This window comes from Desmodus rotundus, chromosome 6 (assembly GCF_022682495.2).
Source record: "Desmodus rotundus isolate HL8 chromosome 6, HLdesRot8A.1, whole genome shotgun sequence".
Classification (NCBI taxonomy): Eukaryota; Metazoa; Chordata; class Mammalia; order Chiroptera; family Phyllostomidae; genus Desmodus; species Desmodus rotundus.
In genome coordinates this window covers 126,529,061-126,546,447 of record NC_071392.1, presented here as the reverse complement: position 1 = coordinate 126,546,447, position 17,387 = coordinate 126,529,061, and the positions used below count along the sequence as shown (strand labels likewise).

General features: G+C 35.4%; 1 protein-coding gene across 3 annotated transcripts in view; it reads left to right on the top strand.

Moving 5' to 3' along the window:
- ESF1 (ESF1 nucleolar pre-rRNA processing protein homolog) overlaps positions 1 to 17,387 on the top strand; it is a 64,496-nt gene that overhangs the window by 14,433 nt on the left and 32,676 nt on the right. For all 3 annotated transcript variants that reach the window (XM_053926160.2, XM_053926161.2, XM_053926159.2), the window contains 2 exons: positions 1,590 to 1,737; positions 5,446 to 5,607. In XM_053926160.2, the coding sequence (XP_053782135.1) occupies positions 1,590 to 1,737; positions 5,446 to 5,607 (310 nt within the window). The remainder of the gene's footprint in view (positions 1 to 1,589; positions 1,738 to 5,445; positions 5,608 to 17,387) is intronic.

Sequence of the window (17,387 nt, the reverse complement as noted above, 5' to 3'; positions counted from 1 at the left end):
AACACGTTTTTTTCTGCAAATAGTATCCAAAATTGTAAGAATAATTGAAGAATAATTCAGGACTACTAGATACCACATTAATGCTGACTAATCCACAGACAAAAGATTTCTATTGAATTAGTTTATTATTCTGCTACCTGCCTTTTCCTTTCTCCCTACCCCACCCCTTCCTCCTTGCCTCCCATTAACTTTCTATACACAACTGGACTCTGCAGCAGCAATGCAGGCATCCCACTTCCTTTCTTGTGGCAAACTGTTGTTCTCTTCTGAGGATGGTCTGGTAGCAGAGAGAGGGACTTCTGTATCTTTCACATGCATGCTCTGGTGGGCACTGTGTGGCCTTCATTAGTTCCTGGGTATAGTAAACCCCTACCATTATGTATAAGTGAAGTCTAAAAGATCTGCTCACTGCTGGGCAGTCAGGAGAGGTGGAGGAGAGTATGGGGGAGTAAGTGTTGACAGACAGAGACTTGACTTGGAGTGGTGAACACACAATGCAGTATACAGATTCTTTAGTAAGTAATATGTTGTGGACTTATGCACCTGAAACCTATATATTTTGTTAACCAGTGTCACCCAAATAAATTTAATAAAAAGGAAAAAAGATTTAAAAAAAAATAAAAGAGACTAAAAAGGAAATATTAAAACATTTTTAAAAAGATAAAAGATTCAGTCACATAAAATGAAGTCATATTATTTTTAAAACTAAAAAAGGACCAGGGCAAGCCTGTCTAGCCAGCCAGTCTGGAGTTCTGGGGTCTGGCTGTATTATCCATATCTGTCCCAGTTCCAGCAGTGGTTTTGTGGTCATCAGTTCAAGCTTAATTATCAAAATAAGGATAATTCTGAATCCTGTGACTAGTTAGAACCAAGACAATGGCAGCTATTTTAAGGATCAGATTCCTTGGTTTATTAGTGCTCAATTTGTTGTCCCGATCTGGGGAGATTAATCTGAGGGGGGGGAAAACAAGGATGTAGGACCCACCCTGTGGTGAAGATAAAACCTCCGATAGGAACCTGTTTGGGAACCGGGTTGTGTAAAGTACTGGAGCCAATCACCAGACCCATCATGTAATAGATGAATTCCTGTGTCATGGGGTTTACTGTACTTCAGCCAATAGATGCCTTAATCATCAGTGGTTCTTAATCTTTTTTGGAAAATAGACCCCACTGAGATTGTGTTGAAAGCTTCATCAGCAGATTTCACTTAGTTTGTTGACCTGAACTACATAGAACTCCAGGTGAAAAAATTGCTTTCACTGATTCATAATAATGCTAACTTTTTCACTAGTGCATTTTTGAAGTTTCTTTTCACCACAATAATTCAAATATTAATGAATTTTTACCTCCGGTAGTGGAGTACCTTAAATGTAGCAGAGAGTTAGGCAGCAAGAGATACAAGTTAATTGAAATGATTGTTTCCACAAGTAGAATACTTTTTTCTAAGTGTGTCATTTATCTGTTTTAGCATGTCTTAACCTTTTTAGCTTAGGGTTAACATAAAAGTTAGTGATGAATATCCATTAATAAGTTTGCATGGCTGACATTTTCATTTTCATTTATTGTTTTTTCTTTTTCATTGGTGAAAGGTGGAGATCACTTGGGATGAGACCGATCATGAAAGAATTACAACACTCAACAGGAAGTTTAAAAAGGAAGAACTTTTGGACATGGATTTTCAAGCTTATTTAGCTTCCTCTAGTGAAGATGAAGAGGAGTTAGAAGATGGGCTGCAAGGTACTTGTTAATCTTCTGGTGTTCTACATTTGTAAGCATTCAAATGCCTAATCTAGACTTGTTAATGGAAATGTGCTTTCGGTAGCAGCTTAAAAGGGAGTACCAAACTAAGTCTTAAGCTGTCCACAAAACATGCTCCCATGTATTACATACACCTTAGATAGTAATTGAAATTATTAAAAAATATTTCCTTAGCATGACTTTCTTTATTCATAAGCATTTCCTTCAAAAGTTTATGGAAAGTTTAAGGTTGTCTGGATTTTATTTCTTTTGACTGTTTTAAAGTTTTTCTTTTTGTCCTTCTGCAATTTTACTGTGAACTAAAGTAAAAAATTTTTTTTAATGCTTGGAGTTTGTTGCATTTCTTGAGTTTGTAGCATGGTATTTTTTATCAGTTTTGGAATATTCTTACCCATTATTTATTGAGATATTTCTTTTTCCCTCTCCTTCTGAGACTCCAATTAAATATATGTTAGATCTTTTCACTGTAACTTCCATGTTTCTATTCACCTACGTTTTTTATTGTCTTTCTGTGCTGCATTCTGGATATTTTCTTCTGACCTGTCTTTCAGTTCACTAATTATTTTTTCAGCAGTGTTAAAAATGCTGATAGACCTATGCATTGAATTCTTAACTTGGTTATTGTATTTTTTTACTTGTAACAGTCCTATTTGGTTATTTTTCAAATCAGTATCTTTCTACTCATTACAGGCCCTTTTAACATGTTTATTTTTGTAAACAGAGTGAGCATGTTTTTGTAATCTGTGTCTGATAATTTCAGCACTTCAGATCTCTTGGGGTTGATTTCTGTTACCTTACAAGATAGTTCTCTCTTGTTTACTTGCCTGCCTTGTTAACTATATGTGCTGCTTTGATATTTGAGGTGAGAGTACCTCATCAGAGAGAACCTTCATTTACTCTGGTCATTCTGGGACCGCATTACTGCATTTTAAGGCTTGACGTTCCCTGGACTATGTGAGTGATGCAAGTCTTCATGAGGGCTGGTTTACTTCTGGTTGACCCTTGCCCTGAGAATATACTCCTCTGGGTCCCTGCTTACTGTAGGGGTACTCGTTGAAATCACCTCTTTTATGGTCTTTAACTTTTGTCCCCGTGGCACTACCAGGCTGCCCAAACTGTAGTTAGTCCCACAGATGTTTCTTTTGTGGATCAGTAAATGCTCTCAGGTTAAGAAAGGTCTTCCAACTCTGGGATCATCTCTTTGGTGCTCCAATCTCCTTGATATGGACTTTGTTATTCTTCATTAACTTGTCAGTTTTTAAAGGTTTTTTAAAACCCCCCTGAAGTTTTTAAAAAGATTTTTTAAATGTTTAATCCAACTTGATGTCCTCAGTGAAAGGGTTGGTCTGAAATATCTAGCTCCCCATTAATGGAAGCAGAAATTCTCAAATTATCTATATCTTTATTTAAAGGTTTTTTTGATGATTGAAGTGATTAATAGTATATTTTTAAAATGTATATGCTGTGTGCTTAAAATAACTCATTTTTTTCAAAATAGATTCAAAACACCCCTTTTTCCTATACTAGATCAAGCCCTGTTTGGGAATTTGGTTGCTTGATTATAATTTCTAATCAGTTTTGGGTTGCTACTATCTCCCTGATCTCCTTACATCCTTATTATTCTTATCAAATAGAAGAATTCCCAATCATGCAAAATTATGAGTAAGAGATTTGGTGCTGACAGCAAAAGGAAGAACCATAAATGTTAAACACAGATATAAAATATCTGTTCTAAAATAGCAAGAATAAATATTCTTTTATATGCAGCTTAACATATTCATAGCTGTCTTTTTGGCTTTCCTTTTACATTTGTATTATTTTTATACCCTAAGCATGAAATTAAATCCTAAAATGCTTTTTTAGCATTATCGTAGGCCCATTAAACCTTAACTCCCTTAAGAAAGATACTGTGATTGGGCTATCACCATTCCTTTTAGACTACTGAAGATACTGCTTCATTTTTGTGTTTCTGTAAAGTACTACTCTTGCTCTCTGTTCCACAGATGGAATGGAAAGCACAGTGCTGAGCATTCTACCTCATATATGTATTTTACTTCTAAAACTTTAAGGATTAATGATGACTTTTTGTTTGAAATATATTAACTCATTATGTTTTTTAAAGCATGCATTTTACTTCAGTATTTTAATTGATTGCAAGTTTACTTTAATCTGTAATTTTGTACCTCTATTAGATACGATAGTGTATTTGAATGCCTTAGAGTTACTAGATGTTCCTGATGTTATTTATAAGAGATCATAGCAGGGCTTCTTACTTTTACAATTAATTTTTTCACTCACTATATAATATCAAGGCTTTCACAGAGCATTGTCCTTGAATTGGAAAAAACAGACCTACGTGAATTATCCCACATTTTAGGGTTTCAGAAAGTAAATTTTAGTACTGGAAAAAATCAATTTAAAGTAGGCCATCAGAGACTTACCACTAAAATTTCAACCTGGAAGGAGCTTGCTTCTAATTATGTTTTCAGAAGTAAGCTTTTAATAGAAAGAAATACATTGCCATTTTGTTAATGTGTTCCTGATGTTTTATCCATTGAATTACGGGATACATGACAGAATTCCATCCAACATTATTATTGTGGCACAAAGCACAAACAGGAAAAAAATGAATTTCAGCTGTTTGAGTGAAAATGTAAAAGTGTGATAGGATGGAAAGAATGTCCTGGACTATTTTTTATTCATTTGGAGAAAAAAACAGTAAAAACATTTACTTAACCAATCTTTTTTCCCTATCACCTTTTTAAAGGTGCGAGGACAATCTGTTAACACTGATGTTTCACAGCTAAATGCTTAATAATGTGGGACATTTTTAGTTACCATTTAGCTGTACCTCATAAAAGAGAGGGTCTTCTTTTTGCTACTTCTGAATTTTTTTTACTGGGACATTTAAGTCAATTCAGTAATTCTCTATGTTTTGCATTAAAACCCAGGTTTTTAATTTATGGCTTTGCCTTAGAGAATTACAGTGGAAATGTAGAGCAAACAAACTTTTCATCTATTTGTTTTCTTTGGTATTTGTTGCCCATGAATTTTATAATATTCCTATGTTCCTCTGGATTCTAATTATTTTTATAAAATCAGGAAATGGAAATGTGAATATTTTTTCCACACAGGGAAATTAATTGAATGAACTCTTTATTAATGTATTCATGAGATCCTGAGAATAAGCATACTTGCTCACCATCAAATAGAAGGGACTTACTATTTTTCGTTGGGGATTACAAGCAACTTTCTTTACCTGTCTCTTCAGCATGAACAGCTGAATCCATCGTTCAAATGCATCCCAACAATATTTTGCTTCTTTCTATTGATAAAAACATTTTAAAGCTTTTAATGGTTGGTGGAGAACGTAAAGAGGGATAAAATGTCATCCCTGCTGTCTTGGTTATAGGGAACAGAATTATTTTTAAATATGAATTTTAATAAAAAGGGAGATTTCCCAAGTGTACTGCTATGACAGTGCTAATTTATATTCAACTGATTTTTATTGTAAACAAAACCTGTTTTTGACTCAATTCATTTAATATTAAGAAGTGTGAGTTGGATTTTGATATGCTGTCGTACAATAGGTCTGACAGCATCTTTCAGGAGGGTGCTGGATTGACTGAGATTTAAACACTGGAGTTAGACATGAATTCTTCCTGTGTATTAAATAATTTTTTTTAGGTAATGATGAAGTCACTGTAGAAGAAGATGGGAAAACAAAAAAGAGTCAGAAAGATGAGGAAGAACAAATTGCTAAATATAGACAACTCTTGCAGATTATTCAAGAAAAAGAAAAGAAAAGCAAAGAAAATGATATGGAAATGGAAATTAAGTGGGTTCCAGGTAAGAACTAGATACTAACTAAATGATGACTTGTTTTTCTTCATTTTAGCATGTTGAGTGCATTTTGGACGTGATGGAAAAGAAGATTGACTTGTCTTTGGAATATAAACTTTAATAATCTTATTTTCCAGGAATGTTTTGGGGGAGGAAGTTAACATGGTATTTGTATACATCATTTAATTCTCAGTTGTTTAGGGACTAGTGTTTTGACTTTCGCCAGCTTATTCTTGGTTTCTTTGATTTACTAACTACAAATTATTTCTGTTCATTTATGAAGGTAAACCTTTCTTTGATTTCAGTATTTTCAGGATATAGAAACTTGAATCTAGTACCATGTGTTCTAAAGTCATTAAACTTACTTCAAAATACGTAATTCATAAGTGAACTTTTCACCTACAACCCCTATTATACCTTAATCAGTGAGGTTTCACTAATACAAAATGTGTACTGCTTAGCTTTCCATCTCAGTTTTGCTGTGAATAGTCAAAAAGTATAGCATAGTAACTGATTTTTATAACTGCCTTGGACTGTTCTACTCTTTTTTAGAGTAATGCAATACTATTTAAAACTATGTCACAGTTAAAGATTAAAAACTAGGATAAACAAGGATTGTTTTCTAGTATATGTGGTTTTTCAACAATCCTTGGCAAATTAGCACACACCTTTGCAAACAGTACTGATTTTGCAGATTACTGCTTTTTACATATATCTTTTACATATTATCTCTTAAAGGTAGGTATAATTTTGACGTGGATTTAGTTCTTTCGGCCTCTAGATGAAAGAATACTAACTACTATTATAAAAAGTAGTTAATACTAATACTCTTAATACTAACCACTTTTAAAACAAATGCGCTATGTCATAACCATTTGTTTTAAATGTTTGGCTTTTGTAGGAAGTGATGGTAAGAAAAAAATGAAGTTTGGTGGCATTATCATGTGAACTATGGTTGAGAGAACTCAGTTAATTTAGCCTGAATAAGAAAAGCCAAAAAGTGACTTAATAGTTATTTTCAAGTACTTGTAAAGATTGAGTTTTTCTTATTATCTCAGAAGTCGGTGCTTTTGCAAGTAAATAAGAGAATGATGAAGTAAAGTAGCTTTCAAAGTAACATAAAGAGGAATTCTCTGTATTGTCAGAACTATCCAGCAAAAGAGCACAAAGGCTGCTTTAAGGGTTCGAGCACCCTTTGTTAGTAAGTCTCACAGTAGACAATACACCCATACTCGGAGATGTTTGTGAAGAAATTTTTTACTTGAGTCCCTTGATTTTATTATAAGATATGTGGAATTCTATCTTTAAAGTCAAATATGTTGTAATTATAGCTTAATTCTAATCTTAGAATGAACTTGATGAATGAAGGTATTTTAAATGAATGTATTTTTAATTGAGGTATTCATTTCTCTCTTACAAAGATTTAAAGTTAACTTGATCAATAAGTTTTATAGTAAATATTTCAGAGTTATACTGAGTGGACCATATTTAATCTTTGTCTTTATTAACACAGTTATGTAGTGCAAATACCAAAAAGTGATACATTTATGTCTCTAACTGGAAAATTTAAGCAATAATTTTACTAGGATAAACCTCTCTTGGTCGTTATGTATTATGATTTGTATATATTTCTAGACTCGATTTAGTAATGTTTTGTTAAAGATTTTGTACCTGTGTTAATGAGGAATATTTGTCTACAGGTTTTTATTTCCTGCAATGTCATTAGTTTTTGATATTGGGGTAATGGTGACCTCATGAAATGAATTAAGAACTGTTCCCTCTTCTGTTTAACAGTACATTTTTATCTTGACCCTTTTATTTGTGGATGTAATATTAATGTCATAAAACATTTTCAAATGTGAAAAATATATGTAATACCATTACCCTAAATCAGCTGCTGAGTGATTAGATAGATTGTGGTTTACTTGATCATTTCTCTGTTGTTGAATGTTTAATCATATTTCTGATCTTTCACCAAAGTAGAACTATGGCATTGAAAAGAAATGTGACCTAAGGCCGTTAATGATTCCAAACCCACAAATATCAGTACTTTCTTAGATCTCTTCATTTTTATTACCAGCCAAATAATTAGCTTGCTATTTTAGGGATTTTTACTTTTAAAAACAATTTTTTAACAGAGACGCTTTTCTTTTTTCCCCCCATTTTAGAAATGTCTCCAAGCTTGGAGAACTAGTAGAGACCACAAGGAGAAGCTAATGCTGGCAGTCAGGCTTGCTTACTCGTTAGTTATGTGATTTCCTCACACACATAGCAACTTTACATATGCTGTGGATCAGCCTGTGGTTCTCTCACAAGCTGTTAAAACTACCAGTGTCAAAACCCAAATTTTAAATCTCAGATGCCCAGCATCTAGGATGTTATAAATAATCCACAGCTTTTTCCGTATTTTCAAATATTTTCATAGGATAGCTTCCCAGAAATGGAATTGGATTATACTAGCTTATAATGCCTTCAACAATGAATGAAAGTGCCAGTTCTATGGAATTATCATCAACATTGTATATATATATTTTTTAGTGTTAGTTTATGGAGGAGAATTGATGTTCTGGCATATAATGCATTTTTAAGTCTTTAACCCCAGATAGGGTATGGTTGTTACCTGTGAATCCTTGGCACATACGTGCATGCAGCGGTGTTTGTAAATGTAAAGGTATTTTATATTAGACATGTTAACTGAGATAAATGAGTTAATCTTAATAGGACGTCAGTTTACTTACTTGGAAAGTGGGACTAAAAATACCTTTCTGATTTAATTTGGATGTTCATAAAGGTACCTTATTAGCTACAGAGTATGATTCACATCAACTGTGTATTTCATTGGATTTTTGTCTTAAGAAATACGTGTTCCCAGTAATAATTACCTTGAACCTGAGGACTTTTATGATGTTATACTTCAGTAAACCACACAGTGGCAGTATGAGATTATACTTTATCTTTCATTGGTTCTTCTGTGGTTTGAATTTCCAAAATATTAAGCTCTTCAGAAAAATAAGTACTCTTAATCACTAACACTTGCTGGAGGATAGTTTGTTGCTTTGTTTTTTAAAAGGAATTTTAGTTTAGACTCTTTAAATTTCCTATCTTTTTACACTTGGTTGTACAGTATAGTAACAGCAGGACTTGCATTCTTTAAAGGGAAATATTAAGGAAGGCAGGTAACAGGTACATGGGTGTAACAACTAGAATAAACTGTTCTTTCTATTGATAGTCTAGTTCCTTATGGAAATGTGATAATACAACCTTATTAATTAGAATTATAAGTAAGTAAAAATGTTGAATTACACAATTTTTAAAGAAAGTTGTAATTCATTTTTTTGATGTATGCAGAGTGGTATTTTCCATCTCATTGTGTTTCAAAAAAGGTATCCTTCCTGACTTACTTTGATGAGTAAAGAAAGTGTTGCATGTAATAGCTTAATGGGCCTTTATCACGGATGTGCCTCATTAGGGAATTTTTAATATATACATAAATGATGCACAGTTTTATCTCATATATACTAAATTACCTCCTTGAGAGGAATAGTTCAATTAATCTGTGATATTTTTTGTTACAGATAGTATAAGTTGTATATAAATAGTACCTTTAAAATTTAATCCATAGTATGAACAAATAATATTTCTTTGTTTATAATGTTAAAAGAGATTAGATATGATAAAAACCTGTTTTTTCCTAGTTACCTCTGATTTGATACACACTGGTGAAAGAATAGCTGGTCTTTTTTTTATTCAACATTCTACAATATTCCAACTTGCCTTCAAATAATTATTGAGCACCTGCTATATGCCAGAAACTATTCTAGACTACTTATGTGAACAAAATATGCAAATCCTTGACCTCATAAATCCTATATTATGGTGAAGAGGAAGACAGATGAGTCTCTAGTAAGAGAAATACTTGAGCAGAGACTAAAGGAAGTAGAGGTCAGGGAGTATGCCATGCAGGGAAAAGTATATGAGTGAGTGAGTGAAGGAGAGAACAATCTATGAAGTCTTAGAGGTAACATGGGGCTAGATCCAGAAGACCTTATAGTCCATTTTAAAGGTTCAAAGTTGTTCTCTGAATGAGGTGAGAAGCTTTTAGAGTGTTTGAAATGATGAGTGATATGATACAACTTTTTTTCACTTTTATTGAGATGTAATTTACATACATCACTGTGTAACTTTAACTTGTACAGCATAATGGTTCAATTTACACTGTGATGTGATTGCTGTAGTAAGTTTAATTAGCATCTATAATCTTATATAGATACAGTAAAAAGAGGATCTGACTTATTCTTAACAGTATCACAGGCTGTTATCTTGAGACTAATTTAAAATGGGAGGCAAGGACAAAGTTGGGGAGATTAGTCAAGAGGCTATTGCAGTAATCCTGAGATAATGAAGATTGTGGGTGGAACAGGTTTGCAAGGGAACCTCAATTTTTTTTTTTGGTCAGATGCTAAGTTTAAGATGCCTATTAGATATTGAAATAGAGACACCAAGGAGGCAGATACACAGTTTAGAGTTCAGGGGAAAAAGGTCAGAGCTGGAGATATAAATTTGGGGATCTTCATTGTATAGATCTCTGAACGTGAAGAATATCAAGAGAGTGATTTTAGGTGGGAATGAATAAAGATTCAAAACAGATCCCTGGAGTACTCCAGCATTTAGAGGTTAAGGAGATAAAAGAGGACCATCTAAAGGCAGATGGGAAGAAGCTACCAGAATTGCAAGAGGAAATGTAGGGTTGTAGGGTATCTAGACAGCCAAGTGAAAAAGGCATTTCAATGAGAAATGGGTCAATAACATAGACACTAAGAATGAACATTGGATTTAGCAATGTAGAGATCATAAGTGATACTGAACAGTTTGGTGGAAAGGTGATGAGATTGATATGGGTTCAAGAGAGAATGAGGAGTGAAATGGAAGACAGCAAGTGGGGGGGGATTCTGCTTGCAGAGCCCCCCTAGCCACCACGGATGAGAATAAGTCAACCAAGACATGATCTTCTTGGGGAGGAAAGGTAGCCTGTCTCTCAAAGGAGAGGGGCCAGGAGCCTGTTCCTCAATGGGCTTTTACTGGATTTATTTGCATAGGAATACAGGGTGTATATGTGAAGCTCATCAATTATTGTCAAACAGTAATGATCAAACAATAGATAACATTCAAAGAACTATGAGGGCTTATTTAGAGTCAGGATCAGATAGCTAAAGGTCCATAAAACTTTGGGGAACAAACTCATTTCATGCTTGGACCCTTATCATTTAAATTGAGGATATTAGCAAAGTAGGTTTCACAGGATTTTATGCATTTTTTCTTAGGCCTGGTGGGGACAGGGAACCCGCTCTTTCCAGAACCCATCTCTGGCATTGTTTCAGGCTTAAGTCAGGTAGGGGAAGTAGGGCAGCCAAGAGATTAGGAGAGTCCTTGCAGACAGAATGAGGACTCAGGCTATGTCAAAGCCGAGGGGCGAGGGTCCATCACCCTCTTTTTCTGTAGCCCCCCAAGTCATTCCCTGAGGGTCCCTTCACGACTATGCCTGTCTTAGGTCATCCCTCCTTTGAGGAATCTTACCTGTCATTGGCTAACCAGTCATCCGCCTGGGGCCAAGCAGGGTGTGGTGAAAGGGGACACATGCGGCCCCCTACAAGAAAGATAAGCTTTATCTCTTAAGTGGCTTATGGTCCCAAGGTCTTTTTACTCAGCCTTAGCCATGAGTGGTTATAGTTTCTGAAACCAGGCAAGGCAGTTCCCAACAAGCAAGTACAGGTAAGTCCTTTTGCTAAGATATTTGACTGTTAGAAAGTTATGAGATTGATATGGGTTCAGGAGAGAATGGGGAGTGAAATTAAAGACAGCAAGTACAGGTAAGTCCTTTTTCTAAGATATTTGACTGTTAGAAAGTTATAGGCATCATGATACTTCACTGCTAAAAAATACTTCAGTGTGTAACTTCCAAAAACATGAAAGACATTCTTGTACATGAACACAATGTCATGATCACACCAAGATAATTTAATATTGATAAAATAATAGATTTCTCACTATTTCCAAAGTATGTTTTGTAATTCTTTCCTGATGTCTATAGGAGTTAGCTTATAGAATACCCAACAATCTGGATTTGTCTGATTGTTTCCTCACAATTCAGATAAAAACTTTTTGCAAGAATTATCCACAAATGATATTGTATACTTCCCGTTGCCTCATATCAGGAGGCATATAACGTCCATTTGTTCCATTATTTGTGCTGTAAACTCTTGCTTACTCAGTTAAGGCAATGTTCAACTGATTTTTTTGTTGTAAAGGCACATTTTTTTCTTTATAATGATACTAGTTGGTGGGGCGTGTGAATATCCTATTTCCAAACATTTTGCCTGGTTAGCCTTCATTGCTGATTGCCTGCTAGAGTCTATGTATTATTGGCTGTGAAATGCTGATTTTATACTCCTGTCATTCTTATTAGCTAGCGTTTCTAATTAATGCTAGTAGAGCTCCCTCCCCACTCTTTTTTTAAAGTTATTATGGACTCATGAATTGACAGATCTTGAGTTTTTCTAAAATGGGTCACAGAGGAATAGGAAGGAAAGTGCAGGGTGTGTGAGATCAAGAGGGCATTCTTCTTTAATATGGGAAAAATAATGACATGCTGTATGCTTCTCGGAATGCTCCACCAGAGACAGGGGAAAAAATGATGCAGAAAACTGCATTCTGAAATAGGCAAAAAGAATTGAAATATTTGCACAACTGGAGGAATTGGCCTTTGGTAGATGTGTGTGACATTTCATCTATTGTAACAGGAAGGGAGAAGGTAAACACTATGGTCACAGAGGGTAATGGGTAGAAATGGTGGTGGAGGCCTATAGTACTCTTCTATTTACTTGTATTTTCTTAGTGAAGTAGGAAGTAAGATCATCAGCAAAGAGGAGGAATAAGGGAGGAGGTGAGGGTTTGAAAAAACAATTGATGCAATAGTGCCTAAGACAGTAGCAGAGAGGGAAACAATAGTATTGGTGAACACCTGTAAGGGTGTACTTGAAATTCATGGTCATGTAAAGTAAGAACACATATTTTATGTATTCTTTTGCACATTTATGGTGTAGTAAAAGCATGGAGTAAGGGAAGCTCTGGATTCAGACAGAGTAGAATTTTTGTCAACCAAGCATGACCAAGCAAGAGAGGGGCAAGAGAGTGATTGTAATAATGGACCATGGTATCTGTGTTGGGTTAGGAGGGAAATGAGGGTATGCTGAGGGCAAGGGGTGGGGGAAAAGTGAGAGGGTTGCTGGATTGTAGGTCCCTATGAGACAGAAGAATTGTTAGTGTTGGAGAAAACTAAATAGAAAGATTGGAGATAGTGGCTGAAGAGTAGGATACAAATTAAGATGATGGGGAGAATACAATTTTTGGTAATGACATGTTCTACTTTTGATTTTGGCAGTGAATTTCTGAGATAAGGTGGAATATAGAATAAGTCAGTAAACTGAGAACCAGAGTGTTGGAAGGGTCATCATATGTGTGGATACTGAAATCACCAAGAATTATGGGCGAATTAGTACTGGAGAGAGCAGCAGTGAGCCAAAGCTTAGCATTTCAGTAAATCAGGGGAGTGACTGTAGTCATTGGATATCTGCAGTAAAGAGGGATTGTAGGTGATATAGTCTGGTAACGTGATATTCAAAGTTCTGGGCTTTCAGAAAGGAGAGCCAGCCAGTGGACTGGAGGTAGCAGTGAGTATCAAGAAGGATGGACTTTTGGAGAGAAAAATTCACTACTTTAAAGGGGTGCAGGAAAAGCAGTGTCCCCAGAGGAGAACCAGTGAGATTCAAATTAGCAGGTGAATGGATATAGAGGATTTTATTAATGGCTATTAATAATTGCCATGACTGACTAGAGTGTAGAAAAGCTTTATTGTTAAGGAAGGGTGGGGAAATGTTCGGCACCTTTTTTGGTTTGGAAATTGCTGACTTCTTCTGGTGACAGATTTAAATAGAGGTTAAGGGCATAATGAGATTAGTACTGACGGTGTTGGGAGATCTTGTCACCTACACTCAGGGTTGTGGATACTACTCATTCAAGGGAGGCCTGGAGGCCAGAGAAGAAGCCAGAACTCCTCTATCTATCTCACAATGCAAGAGTAGTCCTTTCTTGACTCCCACTTTTTGAGAGAGGAGATGGGGGTGCAGCTCTTCCTTGCTCTACTTAATAGCATTGTATTATTTATTCTTCATTCAGAACTAAAATATTTTTGAATGAGTGCTGCATTCATTTTACCAGGCAGCCCAGTTTAAATGGAAAATCTGAACTTAAAATAATCTAAAAGAATTTGTAGTTTGCTTCATATTTTGCTGATGGGGAGGAAACCAGTTTATAATGCCCTGTCATAATTTGTACACAGCTAGTTCAATGGCTAGAATTTTAAAACTTAGGTTTACACTTCTTCCTTGAATCATCTCTTTTAACGGGTTAACTGTAAGGGCTTTGTAATGTAACAAGGTGAAATTTTAGTATACCCACCAAAAAATTTTTTGGAATCACTTGTGGAATGTGTACTAAAAAGCTGTTAAGCAGCTAGGGTCATCTAAAAACATTGCTAGCACATTTTCTCCATAGAGTTGATAGTAAATTTCTCAGAATTTCCTGTATTAAAGATTATTTTCTCTCTTATTAATACTAAGATTTAATTTAGAACAAGTTTTTCTAAGAGGTTTTTTAAAAAAGATCTAAAGAAAAAGCACAGGATATCTTTATGCTAGTAGCTTCAGAAAGTGCTAAAATTCCTATACTTAGAAAGTTTCAGGGTCATTTGTCTGCTGTTTTAGAATCCAAATTACATATGTAAATCAATAAGGGATTCTGGTTGCAAGCATCTAGTATGATTCTGTTCACATAGTCTCCTCTCTGTACATGTATCACATTAGTTGTACTGTTTGCATCTGTAGCCACTATTTCCAGACTGTAGTACTTTTTTGACTTTGCCTTAGATTTATAGTCTGCCTGAAGTCAGTTCAAGAAGAGAGCATGTTTCATGTATTGTTTCCCACAGCCCACAGCTATGCTGATTTGTTTGAAGTTGTGAATTCTTTGGTCTTGAAAGCAGAACTTTGCTATTCTATTTGAGGTTGTCCCACATCATTATTCTGTATACTAACAGCCTCACTAGCAAACTGTCAGTTTTCTTACACTTGTTCCATATGTTATTGTGACAGAATTGACTCAGACTACTTAACTTTTAGCAGTTTCATTATTGCTATTGTTTTATCCCCAAACTGGAAACTCTTAAAACCCCAAATTTACTACCTTAACACATTCATTGTTCCCCCCAGTTTTTTTCATTGTGTTAAAGTACACATAACATAAAATTTACCATCTTAACCATTTTTAATATGCAGTATTAGGTATAGGTGTACGCATATTGTTGTGGAACCATCACCACCATCCATCTCTAGAACTCTTTCATCTTTTCAAAACTGAATCTCTATGTCCATTAAACAATAAGTCTTTTTTTTTAATATTTTATTTATTTATTTTTAGAGAGGAAGGGAGGGAGAAAGAGAGGGAGAGAGACATCATTGTGTGCTAGCCTCTTATGTGCCCCTACTGGGGACCTGGCCTGCAACACAGGCATGTGCCCTGACTGGGAATCCAACCAGCGACCCTTTGGTTCTCAGGCCCATGTGCAATCCACTGAGCTACATTAGCCAGAGTAAACAATAACTTTACTTTCCCTCTACCCAACCCCTGGCAACCACCATTCTGTGATTTTGACTACTCTTAAGTACCTCATGTAAGTGGAATCATACAGTGTCTTTTATGACTGGCTTATTTCAGCTAGTAAAATGCCCTCAAGATTTACCCATGTTATAGCATGTCAGAATTTCCTTCCTTTCCAAGGCTGAATAATATTCCATTGTTTATTTACCATATTCCGCTTATCAATTCAACCATTGATGGATTGCTTTCATGTATTAACATTCTATTTTTTTTGTTTGCTTGTTTGTTTTTAATTATTTTTTATTTTTCAGTTACAGTTGACATACAATGTTATATTAGTTTCAGGTATACACCCCAGTGATTAGACATTATATAACTTATTAAGTAGTCATCCTAATAAATCTCATTCTCATCTGACACCATACAAACTTATTAGAATATTATTGACTGTATTCCCTATGTTGTAATTTACATTCCCATGACTATTCTGTAAGTACTAAGTTGTACTTCTAAATCCCTTCCCTTTTTCACCTATCCCCTCAAACCCCCTCCCATCTGGCAACCATCAAAATGTTCCCTGTATTTATAAGTCTGTTTCTGCTGCTTGTTCATTTATTTTGATTTTTAGGTTCAATTGTTGATAGATGGGTGGGTATTACCATTTTGTTATTCATAGTTTTGATCTTTTTTATTTTGTTCTTCTTAAAGAAGACCCTTTAACATTTCATATATTAGTTTTGTGGTAAAGAACTCCTATAGCTTTTTCTTGTCTGGGAACCTCTTTAACTTCAATTCTAAATGATACCTCTGCTGGGTAGAGTAATCTTGGTTGTAGATCCTTGCTTTTCATCACTTTGAATATTTCTTGGGGATTCCTTCTAGCCTGCAAGGTTTCTGTTGAGAAAACTGCTGACAGTCTTCTGGGAACTCCCTTGCTGGTAATTAACGGCTTTTCTCTTGCTGCCTTGAAGATTCTCTTTGTCTTTAACCTTATGTATTTTAATTATGATGTGTCTTGGAGTGGGCCTTTTTGGATTTATCTTGTTTAGGACTATCTGCACTTTGTGAACTTGAATGTCTATTTCCTTCACCAAGTTAGGGAAGTTTTCTGTCACTATTTTTTCAAATAGGTTTTCAATTTCTTGCTCACTCTCTTCTCCTTCTGGCACCCCCTTATGAAAATGTTGGTATGCTTAACTAAGCAAACAGCTATAAAAGGAACAGAACCACAGAAATGGAGATCACATGAAGGGTTGTCAACAGGGGAGGGGGAGGGGGAGAGAGGGGGGAAAGGTACAGAGAATAAGTAGCATAAATGGTAGGTAGAAAATAGACAGGGGGAGGGTAAGAATAGTATAGGAAATGTAGAAGCCAAAGAACTTTAAGTATGACCCATAGACATGAACTATAGGGGGGGAGTGTGGGAGGGAGAGGGTGGGCAGGATGGAGTGGAGTGAAGGGGGGGGGAAATGGTACAACTGTAATAGCATAATCAATAAATATATTTTTTAAAAAATGTTGGTATGCTTGAAGTTTTCTCAGATGCTCCTTACACTATCTTCATATTTTTGGATTCTTTTTTCTTTTTGCTGTTCTGATTGGTATTTTTTGCTTCCTTGTACTCCAAATCACTGATTTGGTTCTTGGTATCCTCTCTACTGTTGATTCCCTGTACATTTTTCTTCATTTCAGTTAGTGTATCCTTCATTCCTGACTGATTCTTTTCGATAGTTTCTATTTTTTTCCATGCTGTTGAAGTACTTGCTGAGTTCCTTGAGCATCTTTATAACCATTGTTTTTTACTCTGTATCTGGTAGTTTGCTTGCATCCATTTCATTTCATTCTGTTTTTGGAGATTTCTCCTGTCTTTCATTTGGGACCTGTTTTTTTTGTCTCTGCATTTTGGCTGCTTCCCTATGTCAGTTTCTATGTATTAAGTAGAGCTGCGACTGGTAGAGTGGCCTTGTATAGTAGGTGTCCTGTAAGGCCCAGTGGTGCAGCCTCCCCAGTCACCTGAGCTGAGCACTCCAGGTGCTCCCCCGAGTGGGCTGTGTGCACTGTCCTGTTGTAGTTGA